The 12,178-nt window shown below is 51.6% G+C and overlaps 2 protein-coding genes across 6 annotated transcripts in view; both read right to left on the reverse strand.

The window, feature by feature from the left end:
• TULP3 (TUB like protein 3) overlaps positions 1-2,258 on the reverse strand; it is a 31,153-nt gene extending 28,895 nt beyond the window's left edge. For 2 of the 4 annotated variants that reach the window (XM_005207248.5, XM_059886402.1), the window contains exon 1: positions 1,532-1,641. In XM_005207248.5, coding sequence (XP_005207305.1) covers positions 1,532-1,572 — 41 coding nt within the window. In that variant the 5' untranslated portion in view covers positions 1,573-1,641. 4 annotated transcript variants of the gene reach the window in all.
• A 343-nt stretch (positions 2,259-2,601) lies between these two features.
• On the reverse strand, positions 2,602-12,134 carry RHNO1 (RAD9-HUS1-RAD1 interacting nuclear orphan 1). 2 transcript variants are annotated; one of them, XM_005207242.4, is made up of 3 exons: positions 11,977-12,134; positions 5,415-5,669; positions 2,602-3,830 (listed from the first exon to the last, which is right to left on the reverse strand). In XM_005207242.4, the coding sequence occupies exons 2-3, from the start codon at positions 5,583-5,585 to the stop codon at positions 3,276-3,278; spliced, it is 726 nt and encodes a 241-aa protein (XP_005207299.1). In that variant the 5' UTR covers positions 5,586-5,669; positions 11,977-12,134; the 3' UTR covers positions 2,602-3,275. The 2 variants fall into 2 exon arrangements, with proteins under 2 accessions (XP_005207299.1, NP_001069099.1); NM_001075631.1 differs by having other exon boundaries at positions 12,070-12,086.
• Positions 12,135-12,178: the final 44 nt, after the last annotated feature.

Consider the following 12,178-nt stretch of genomic DNA (forward strand, 5'->3'; position numbering starts at 1 on the left):
AAGAGAGAAGGTGAAAGAGGACAGCAAGCCTGGCCAAGACATAACCCCCAGCCACCACCACTGGCTGCATTTCTGAAAAAAAACCACGGCATGTGGACAAAGCAGAGACCAGGACTCCCGTAGTCGGCTCTGGGTCACCAGGTCACACCACGCGGAGCAGCCTCTCCCACCATATCTTCGATCCTGTATCAGGAACACAGAGCCAGGAAGGCTCAGGTTCCAAGCACTGGCCAAGCACTGCTGTCATCTCCAGGGGAATCTACAACACAAGCGCCTAACTCAGCCAAGGGGCTGAGAGTGCTGTTTCTAATTCCATCTCCAGTTTCCACTAAATAGTTCAGATACAGGAAAAATGTTCCGTGTATTTGCTCATAATTTTTCTACTTTGTTGAAAATAACTCTGGGGAAACGGTCTCATCACTCAAAAGAAGAATAAGGAAAAAAAAGTCACACGAAACTTTAAAAAGTCAGATGCTATCCTTCACACTGAAAAGTACTCATACCGAAAACTCTATCCATGTATCTCATCAAAAACATCCAAAACATACAACGTGAAGCCAAAAAAAGCAAGAGACATTCATTCCACTCCCCTCTCGGCAACAAGTCAGTTAACCAATGACAGAACATACGGCAGGAGAAACATTTGGTGACTCACACATTCCTCTTTGAAGTCAATTTTCAGATTAAAGAGCTGGTTTCTCTGGGAAGACAAAGAGGAACAAACTTGACAATTATCCCTTGAAACTTCAGGTCCAAAGAATTAAAAACCATTTTGCCTCTTGGTCTCTCAAAGTCAATTCCATTTCTTTTTCCCCAAAATCATGAGTCACACCAAACATCTGGTAGCCGGGAAATTTACTGCCTTAAATCCGTTCACTTAAGATTGACCGGATAGCCATGGCAGAGTGAGCACCACCCCAATTCAACGGATGATGCTGAATTTTAACTGGATGTCCGCCTTGCGCGTCCATATTTATACTTGTAAATGTCGGTTCTTCTCTCGACTTAAGAAACCAAAAAGCAGTGAACCAACTTCACAGAGCGTTGCTCTCACGTAAATAAAACCCGATGAAACAGAAAAACGGGTGTTGTCGGCACCAACGCCTCTCGGGCGACCAGCTTTTGAGTGGTTTCAGCTGCTGACCCAGGGCAGGGTCGGCCCGGCTCCGGACGCACGCCAGGCGGTACAGGGCAGCAGGCGGGCGCGGGCCCAGGCGAAGCCACCCCGCCTGCGCCTGGCCCGGCCTGCGCTGACTACCCGGAGAGCCCGCCCTGGGCCGGGATGCCGCCGCCCCCTCAACTGCTGGCCCCCAGAGCCACCCTGCACCCCCGGCCCAGGCCGAGCACCCCCTGGCTGACGCGTTCTGACGAGGCCGGACCGACCCCGCGGGTCCCGGCGCGACTGGACACGAGCTGGCCCTCGGCGTGGGGGCCCCGCGCCCCCCGGCCCACCCGCCCCCCACTTCCCTCGGCGCCCAGCCCAGACCTCCACGGCCCTCTTGGGTCTCCGCCCGCCGCCATCGCTCCTGACCTGTCCCCGCGGGGGCCCGGGCGACGGAGCGACGACTCCATCCTGCAGCCCCGCGAGCGCCGACCGCGTCCACACCCGCGGCAGCTCCTGGCCAGCCTGGCGCAGCCGCCCCGCCCCGCAACCGCACCCCACACTGTCACCACCGCCCATTGGTCCGCGCGCCCGCCGCTCCGCGCCAATTGGCCACCGCACGCCCGACGCTCCGCGCCTATTGGTCCGCGCGCCCGCCGCTCCCACCGCCCCCGCGTGTGGGTTTCTAGGGGCGGCGACGCCGCTGGAGGGTTGCTAAGGGCGGGTTGCTACGCGCCGCTGGGCTGGAGCCCAGGTCCACACCCCAGTTGCGGCCGGGCGCCCCGGCTGCCCGCGCTCCCCTGCGGTCAGTACTCAGAGACCACCCAGGGCGCTTCCTGGGGGGCCGCCCTTCCGACCCCGAGACATTCCCGGAACCACACTTGCCAACCCAGCAGTCCTTCCCATCCATGAGCGGCCGCGCCCCCTACCCGCAGGACGCCTTCTGCCTGCCCTAGTCCTGCCCAGACTTAGGGCGTCCACGAACTTACTTTGCACGCTTGCCTGACGGTCTTTTCCATCTCCCGCCCTTGACTGCCTGCCGGCCGTCTTCTAACGTCCGTATCCCGTAATGAGATCCGCTGTCGGATCCAGTAAATCTTGTCCCCAACTTATTCGCAGTTTTATGGTCCCTACAGAACATCCTGTCAAAACTCATCGCGTGTTGACTTTACGGCGTTCGACTTCGAAGCTAGTGTGACGTCCATGTTTTGAGTTTTTAAAACGCAGAAAACGTGGCACAAGCTAGGAGAGCCGAGCTCTGTGCTCGCCGGCCAGCCTCCACTCACTGTGTGACCCTAAACCCGGTTCATTATCTGTGCTTCAAATCCCCACATTGAAAATAATCCCTGCTTGTCTTGCTCTGGCTGGACCTGACACAGACTACGTTCTGAAGGCTGAGGGAATGGAGTGGAATGAGAAGCTACTTGTATGGGTGGGAAGAAAAGTAAGATATTTTGTTGACTGGACAGTCCCTCTGCATTAATAACAGTAAGAAGTAGTATTTGAAAAGATTACAGATTTATTTACATACATTTTAAACAGGACAAGAAATCATTTTCCCACCCTAGTTAATATTTGCAGGTTATTTCAACTGGAAACAAAAAAAATCAAAACATAGCAACCCTAAGTAACTTAATCATGTCCCCTTTATCTCCCTGGCAACCCCCCTTCACCATATTTATTACAACACTCTCTTCACCCTGCCCTCTCAGATGAGCCAAGACTGCAGGGACAGCAGCTCAACTAGGAAAAGTCACAGTCTGCTTCAAGTTTTTCCATGTACTGGGTCAAAAAGGAAGCAGTCACTGAGTTGGTCCTCAAACATGTGGACTGAATTACTTTGAATGAGGTGATTAAAAGAATGAATAGATAGTGGGTAAAGGGAACAATTAAGAATGACCATTTATGGGGGGAGGGGAGGCAGTATTGCTGCATTAGTGTAGGTCAGAAGCAGGGTTCTCTGAAAACTCTGCAGCCATTTATTTACAGACATTCTAAACAGTTATATTTAAAATTTGTTAAACAGTTAATACACTAAAAATATGAAGTCAACTGTTTACGATACTAAAAACTGTTTATGACACAAGATATTTTAAAAAGCAAATCTGGGAATTCAATTCCCTTTTGATTCCAGCAATCAATTTCTTGAGACCACGGATGTCTGGGAAATCAGTCAGTCTTTCACAAGGAACTGGCTTCTGCTCAGCTTTCCCCTCTCCCTGAGGTACGCGAACAGGTGTCGTCGCCTCCTCCACGTGACCTTTATCCCGTACTTCTCCTCTGGGGTGTCTGTAACCAGAACAGGCCCGGGCTCTGGGCTCTTGGGCGTGCTCGTGTGAAGGGAACAGCTGGGAAGGCTGTTTTCCCTCAGTTCAGAGGGAATGGGCTCTCCCTGCCCCGGGGATTCTGGGGTCTGGATGTCTGGGGGAATGAACACACACGGGAAGTCTGGAAATGTGTGTGCCGACAGCTCCCTGCAGCTCTGGGGGCTGAGCATGGGCACCAAAGGCCTTCCGGAAATGTCCTTTTCTGGTTGACTGGGGCCATCCCTGCTTGCCAGGATCCCAGGTGTGGCTGAACTGGCAGAAGACTGCGGAGTCTCAAACGTTAGACATGGAAACCTGGAGCTGGTAGATTTTCGGCTTGAACGCCTTGCATGGTCTCGATGATGATGCTTCCGCTTGCCTGGAAACCAGCTTTCTGCTGTTGTATCAAACTGAGGTGATACCTAAGGATTCCAAAAGAAAGAAATAAAAGTGAAGCACGCTAACTCCCAGACACAAACCTAAGGAAACTGCATCAGAGGACCAGAATCCTAAATGGGGGCCCACAACAGCAATGGACTTAAAACAGCTGCCTGAGGGACTTCCCTAGTGGCAGGGAAGAATCTGCCTGCCAACGCAGGGGACATGGGTTCGATCCCTGGTACGAGAAGATCCCGCATGCTGTAGGGCAACTAAATCCATGCACCACAACTACAGAGTCCAGCTCTAGAACCCAGGAGCCACAACTGCTGAAGTTTGAGCGCCTAGAGCCCGTGCTCCACAACAAGAGAAGCCGCCGCAGTGAGAAGCCTGTGCACTACAATGGAGAGCAGCCCCTGCTTGCTGCAACTAGAGAAAGCCCAAGTGTAGTGGCAAATACCCAGCACGGCCAAAAAAAACAACCGCTGTCTGTCTTACTGGATAACCATAGGAAGGGATGCGGGCTTTGGGCAAGTTACTCAGCCTCCCTGGCTTCATCACACCCTACAGCTGCAACACACATAACCATCTCCCTTTCAGTTCTGAGGGCAGGCCCAGCTGTCGTCTTCACCACTGATGCCCAGCACCTAGCAGGGCGCCTGACACCTAGAGGACCCCAGTGTAGGAAGAAAGGGCTGAAGGCAGACCAGTGAGTGAGATCAGGCATGGAGAGCAGCAAGCAGGGCCTGGCGCGTGCGGAGCACTCTGTTCGCATCCACGTGCTCATGCCTCCTCCCACCAACAGCGCTCTAACATCTACGCTTCCTCCCCACTCCTGAAGCCAGGGGTCCAGTTCTCCCCAGTACTCCTGCACCACATCTGTCAGGCGCTCTGGGGCAGAGCTCAGGCTTTTGTCTGGCTCTTCTGCTACACCACTTTCTGATACCCCATAGCTGTGTTCTCTTCCCGGGGCTTATAAACTGTCAAGACAGAACACATGCCATTTCTGAGAGTTTTTCTTCACTGTTTGGTCCATTAAACAGTAAACAGAGGGACTTCCCTGGCAGTCCATCAGTTGGGGCTCTCCATTTCCAAGGCAGGAGGTGTGCATTCCACCCCTGGTTGGGGAGTTAAGATCTCACAGGCCTTCCAGCCAAAAAAAACAAAGCATAAAACAGAAAAAATGGAAAAAAAAAAAAACAGAAAAAATGTTGGAACAAATTCAATAAAGAGTTTAAAAATGGTCCACATTAAAAAACCCCCCAAAAACAGTAAATAGACTACTTAGCTAAAAATTCCACCTCTCACGTGAAGCTCAGGAAACAATCTCATTTTTCACTCATTCTGCCATTTATCTGACTTTCTCACCCAGCTATCAGATACTTTTATACTGAACTCTTTCAGGGGAACTGGTGGGGGAAAGACTCCAATTCCAGTCCACCCACGCCCCAGCCTGAACTTAGGCGAAAAGATGCAGCAGAGAAGACAGCTGAGGACGGAGGGAAAGTGAGCACTGCCTCCTTGTCCCTGAGCCCGTGAGGCTCCTAATTCTTTGGCAGCCCTGGTCACGGGGCAGAGTATGCACTCTGAGAAGCCTGGCAGAGCAGAAATCAAGGCAGGAACCCTACCCAGGAAGTGATGGTGTTGTGGTCCACAGGCTTGCTGGGCACCTGTCTAGTGTGGGTGACCACGGGAAGCTGGGGAAATCGACAGCGGTGTTTGGGGGCCTCCAGTGGTTGTTGGTGGAATAGCAGCTGGGGTTTCTGGGCAGCTTGGCGGCGCTTTTTCCTGGGAGGCATCAACGGGTGAGAGAAGAGCAGTTAGCAACTGCATGATGCTGGCTGTCGGCAGGTCCGGGGAGAGGCTCCACTTCCAACCCATGCCTGCAGAGAAGAAACAAATGCCAGGAGAAAACAACCCGGTGATTCCCCAGCTCCTCCTCACACTCTGCCAGCCATTTCTGCTAGCAGCTTGCAGCCCTACCATAAGGGGTGGGCTGGCATACCTAGCCCAGCTTCCTACAGCTGCAACACACAGCACTTCCCACTCAACAAACATCGCCCCAGTGAAAACTTATCGAGCGCGGCCTAAGAACCGTGCTGGGTGCTAGGAGTTCAAAGATGAATAACCACTTATTGCATCATCATTTATGGGGTGCCAATCACTTGTACTGAGTGACTTCACTTTCACTTTTCACTTTCATGCATTGGAGAAGGAAATGGCAACCCACTCCAGTATGGAAAATACTGGAGAATCCCAGGGACAGAGGAGCCTAGTGGGCTGCCGTCTATGGTGTCACACAGAGTCAGACACGACTGAAGTGACTTAGCAGCAATCACTGTACAGACACGGCCCGTGCCTGTCTTCAAAGACCTGAAAGTCTAGCAGAGGGAGGCAGTTACAATAATGGGACCGTGCTTCCCTCCACTGCCCCCGGGGAGGCTCTCTGGGGAGGGTCACACCTGACCTAGGTACAGAAGGGCAGGAAAAGCCAAAAAACGAGGGGTGAGGGTGGGGGCTGGGGGCAGCTCCAGGCTGAGGAGCAGCACACACAAAGCAGAGACGTGAAGGAGCTTGGTGAACCCAGGGACCGCATGGAGCTGGACACAGGGCAGGAGAAGACAAAAGAACACAGGCTCGACGTGGTATCAGGACCAGGTCGGAAAACCAGGTGGACCACCTGAGTTTGGACTCTGGCCTAAGTAGTCAGGGCAGATTCTCAAGCGGACAGATATCGTCACACTTGCATTTCTTTTTTCAACTTTTACCCCAGCTGATTTTGAACACAGGAAAAAAAACAAAGTTAATAACACGAGCTGCTATGTGCCCATCACTCAGCTCCAACAGCCATAAACCCACGACCAGTCACAACCCATCCACACCCCATCCATTTCCCCTACCGATTTATAATTCTCAAAACATGATATTCCCAGTCATGATATCATTCCTAGTAACACAACCCATATAAATATTTGAAAACTATAGGTATTATAAGGGCTTCCCTTGTGGCTCAGCTAGTAGAGAATCTGTCTGCAATGCGGGAGACCTGGGTTCGAACCCTGGGTTGGGAAGATCCCCTGGAGAAGGGAAAGGCTACCCACTCCAGTATTCTGGCCTGCAGAATTCCATGGACTATATAGTCCATGGGGTCGCAAAGAGTCAGACACGACTTAGCGACTTTCACCTCACTTATAGGTATTATACATATTTATATACTAATGTATTAAATATACTTATTTATATACTATCCAGTTCAGTTCAGTTCAGTCACTCAGTCATGTCCGACTCTTTGCGACCCCATGAATTGCAGCACGCCAGGCCTCCCTGTCCATCACCAACTCCCGGAGTTCACTCAGACTCACGTCCATCGAGTCAGTGATGCCATCCAGCCATCTCATCCTCTGTTGTCCCCTTCTCCTCCTGCCCCCAGTCCCTCCCAGCATCAGAGTCTTTTCCAATGAGTCAACTCTTCGCATGAGGTCGCCAAAGTACTAGAGTTTCAGCTTTAGCATCATTCCTTCCAAAGAAATCCCAGGGCTGATCTCCTTCAGAATGGATTGGTTGGATCTCCTTGCAGTTAGTATTCGTGTATTTACATACATTCATATGTTTGAATGTGCAAATTCCTTAAATAGTAAATATCCAGTGTTCACATTTTCAGTTGTCTCATAGGTACCATAATTTTTTCTGTGTGCTTTTGTCTTAAGACAGATCTTCCAGGCAACAGAGGCGAGAGCAAGTGTCCTGGAAGCAGAGGGACCAGTAAGGTTATTGTGTTGTCTGAGAACCGCTGGGGCCTGCACCCAGGCTGTGTCAGTAGAGATGGGAGGCTGGAGGCAGAGGCAGGGTCAACAGGCCCCACCGGCTAATGAAAAGTCTGAGACGGTGTCCAGGAAATCTAGCAATGGGAGGGGCCACCAGGCATCCAGGAGAGACAGTCACACGGCAGAGCAGGCGGGTTCCATCAGATAGCCATGACCCTTCATTCAGTGAACAACAAAGCCACACGCTCTGATCTGTGTTACTAGGCAGTGGAGAATCAGGTGAAGAAAAATAAGGACGAAGTCTCTACCCTCTGGAATCTAACATTTTAGGGAGAGCGCAGGTAGGAAATACATCCATTTGCTCATTCATTCATTCAACACATATTTACTGAGTGCCTACTGTGTTCTGGGCAGTTACGGGTGCTGGAAATATATACCAGGTTACAAAATTAAATCCCTGCCCTCGTGGTGCTTACATCTAGTTGAGGGAGTGATTAGAGGTACCGAGAAAAGTGAAATTGGCATTCAAGGCTGAGGTGACCCAGGCCTATTTGAGACAGGGTTGTCTGGCAAGGCCTATCTCAAAAACGATATTTGAGCAAAGACCTGAAGGCAGAAATGAGAACAAGCGGACAAAGGAAAGATGTGAGAAAGAATATTGCAGACTGAAAGAACAGTAAGTGCAAAGACTGCCAGATGGGACTGTGCCTGACTCGCTCAGGAAGCAGTAAGGCTCAGCACGGCGAGACTGGAGAGTGGAAGGAAGTGAAGCCAGTTCACGTGACACAAGGTCAAGGCAAGGTCAAGGCCTGGGTTGCATTATTCTCAGTGTGCTAGGAAGTCGCTGCAGGGTTCAGGACAGGGAAGGAACAAAATCCGATTTATACTCTTACAAAATAACTCTTGGTGCTTTGTAAGGAAAGGTGGGTTGGGAAGAGGAAAGTGAAAGGGAAGTCGCTCAGTAATGTCCGACTCTTTGCAGCCCCATGGACTGTAGCTCCTCTGTCCATGGGATTTTCCAGGCAAGAATATTGGAGTGGGCTGCCATTTTCTTCTCCAGGAGATCTTCCCAACCCAGGGATTGAACCGGGGTCTCCTGCATTGCAGGCAGACACTTTACCGTCTGAGCCACTGAGAAGAGGGGGCATGGACAAAGGGAGCAAAGAAGCAAGTTAGAAGGCCCCCATGGGAGCCAGCGGAGAGATGACAGTGGTGGCAATATTTCCAGTGAGCAGTGCTCCAGTCAACAGCACGCTCAAAGTCCCCAGCCTCATGGGGACCCCACACTGTTTAGCAGTCCTACTGTGTCCTGATCAACTCATTTTCCCTACAAAGATCATCTTAAAACTTTAGAACTCCTCTCCCAACCAACTGCCTTACTTCCTCCTACACAAAGAACACAGGAGGCATCAAAGGAAACACCCTCAGCTTCCAGGAAGCAGCCACACATCTGCACCCTTTTCTGCTATAACCAGAGGTCGGTCCCTTTCGCTACAGGGGCCTCACCCTCTGCTGGGTTTTGGAGCCTGCCTCACTCTGTACACCTTTCTCAGGCAATCACCCGCTTACATGTCTATAACCACCTCAAAGTAGGTGAGTTAAGACTCAATACAGGGGGCCCAGGTTCCGTCTTTGGTTGGGGAACTGGATCCCATATACCACAACTAAGACCTGGGGCAGCCAAATAAATAAAGAGTTCTTTTCAAAATACTAACAAAGGCAAATTTCTAAAATAAAAATACTCCTCTCTTGGGGAGGGCAGTTGAGGGGTAGGCAAAATAAATGACGGAGGTCAAGAGGTACAAACTTCCAGTTATAAAATAAATACACCGTAGGATGTAATATGGGGCTTCCCAGGTGGCACCAGTGGTAAAGAACCCGCTTGCCAATGTAAGAAATGTAAGAGAGAGATGTGGGTTCAATCCCTGGGTCAGGAAGCTCCCCTGGAGGAGGGCATGGCAACCCACTCCAGTATTCTTGCCTGGAGAATCCCCATGAACAGAGGAGACAAGTGGGCTACAGTCCATGGAGCTCCAGTTCATGTACAGTCTATGCGCTACAGTTGCATAAGAGTCAGACACGACCGAAGCGACTTAGCACACACGCACAGAATGTAATATACATTGTGGTCACTATAGTCAGTATTGTATTTCAAATCTGAAAGTTGCCAAGAAAATAAACTTAAAAAGTTTTCATCACAGGACTTCCCTGGTGGTCTAGTGACTAAGACTCCACACTCCCAATGCAGGGGCCCAGGTTCGATCCCTGGTCAGAAACTAGATCCCACGTGATGCAACTAAGACCCAGCATAGCCAAATACATAAAGATATATTTTTTTTTAAGTTCTCATGACAAGGCAAAAAGTTTTTGTCACTATGATGATGGGTGGTAACTAGACTTATTGTGATCACTTTGCAATGTATAATAAATACCAAATCATTATGTTGTACACCTAAAACTAACATAATGTGCTATGACAATTATACTTGTGGAGGGGTGGAGCTTAGATGTATGGGATTCAGTGATATAGTTCAGGATTAAATGTGGGATCACAATCAATGGCAATCTACTTTTGAGACTTGTTAGATGCAACTCAAAATTTGATAAAAAGCATTTCTCCTGTGTGAAAAATAATACTATTACCCTACCCTTCTCTCCTTCTCTCCACTACCTGAAGTTCCAATAATCATGGCCTGGTGTAATGCAGTAGTCTAACTGGTCTACCCTAACCTCTGGCACCCCCTGCCGGGGGACGTTTTGGAAATGCAAAGTTGATCTCCACTCCCTCCTGCTTGAAACGTTTGTTTGGGGCAAGAACGAAACTCCTCCGTGGTGGCTCAGGCCCTGTTGCTCTGGTTCCAGTGTCATCGCCCACAGTCCGCCCTTGTCGCTTAGCTCAAACCCCTCAGATATATTCTTCAGCCTTTGTGCTGCCCCTGCTTCCTCCTGTCATATGGTCCTTCAGCTCAGTCACTCAGTCGTGTCCGACTCTTTGTGACCCCATGAATTGCAGCACGCCAGGCCTCCCTGTCCATCACCAGCTCCCGGAGTTCACCCAAACTCATGTCCATCGAGTCAGTGATGCCATCCAGCCATCTCATCCTCTGTCGTCCCCTTCTCCTCCTGCCCCCAATCCCTCCCAGCATCAGTCTTTTCCAATGAGTCAACTCTTCGCATGAGGTCGCCAAAGTACTGGAGTTTCAGCTCTAGCATCATTCCTTCCAAAGAACAACCAGGGCTGATCTCCTTTAGAATGGACTGGTTGGATCTCCTTGCAGTCCAAGGGACTCTCAAGAGTCTTCTCCAACACCATAGTTCAAAAGCATCAATTCTTCCGCGCTCAGCTTTCTTCACAGTCCAACTCTCACATCCATACATGACTACTGGAAAAACCATAGCCTTGACTAGACGGACCTTTGTTGGCAAAGTAATGTCTCTGCTTTTGAATATGCTATCTAGGTTGGTCATAACTTTCCTTCCAAGGAGTAAGCGTCTTTGTACCCCCTCAATTCCCTTGTCCTGGAGTGTCTCCTTCCCTTGTTTGCATAACGGCATCAGATCTCAGACCAAGCTTTCAGTCAGTTCATCAGAAATGCCTTTCTGGGTACTTCCCTGGGGGAGGCGGGGGTTGCGGGGGTGGTGAGGTCCAGCGGCTGAGACTCTGCGCTCCCAAAGCAAGGGGCACGGGTGAGATCCCTGGTCAGGAACTAGATGCCCCAGGCTACAACTAAGACCTGGTGCAGCCAAATAAATAAATATTTTTTTAAAAAAGAAAGAAAAGAAATGCCTTTCTCACCTAACTTAAAGCAAGATCTCCTTATTTACATACTCAGTTATCCCTGAGCTCTGTTATCACTTCACAGCTGTAATTCTTCATTTGCTTAAATACGCAACTCGACGGGAGCTTGTGTGAGCCCCTCCTACCTCCCTACAGACTGTAAGCTCGGAAGAAAGACGCCAGTATCTCGCCCCGCCACTGCATCCCAGAGCCGCCCAGCACATGGCAGGCGCTCAACTAAAAACGTGCTAAATAAGCAAAACAAAGTCCATTACTACAAAGAAAAGACGGCGAGGGACTGGGCGGGAGGAGATCAGAGCTCCAAGATTCGGAGCGGAGGCGAAGGTCCGCGGCGTGCGCGATCATTTTTAAGGAAGGAACCAGAGCGAGGGGGTCGTAGCCCGCTTCGGGCTGCTCGGGGGGCCAGGACGCTCGCTGCCCGGGAGGTCGACGGCGGACAGTACCCCCGCAGCGAGAAACCGGGGACCGGGGGAGAGCACGGGGCGGCCCCCGGGGTCCCTACTGTCCCCCGGGGTCCCTCGCGTCCCACCGCGGAGCCCTCCTGCGCCCTCCCGCCACGAGCCTACGGCCCCACCCGCCGCCGCTCGGCCCGGCCGCCCGGTCAGCACGCCGCTCGGCTCGCCTCACCGGCCTCACCCGCCGCCGATCGGTCCGCCCTGCCTGCCCACCGAGGCAGACGATCCACCCGCCCACCTCGCCGGCCCCGCGGCGCCGCCTCACCTGCCCGTCCCGCCGCCGCCGCCACCGATACGCCCGCCTCTCCCGCCCTCCCGGCCCGGAGCCCCGCCCGCCGCCGGCGTCCCGGCCGAACGCGGATACAAAGCCGACG

Source organism: Bos taurus, chromosome 5 (genome assembly GCF_002263795.3).
Source record: "Bos taurus isolate L1 Dominette 01449 registration number 42190680 breed Hereford chromosome 5, ARS-UCD2.0, whole genome shotgun sequence".
Taxonomy (NCBI): Eukaryota; Metazoa; Chordata; class Mammalia; order Artiodactyla; family Bovidae; genus Bos; species Bos taurus.

What these genes read in the sequence shown, in the direction of transcription:
- RHNO1 (XM_005207242.4), bottom strand. Translation starts at nt 5,585, where the DNA reads ATGCCTCCCAGGAAAAAGCGCCGCCAAGCTGCCCAGAAACCCCAGCTG. An exon ending in ACAACACCATCACTTCCTGG is followed by an intron (nt 3,831 to 5,414) that starts GTAGGGTTCCTG and finishes TGGAATCCTTAG; the next exon opens with GTATCACCTCAGTTTGATAC.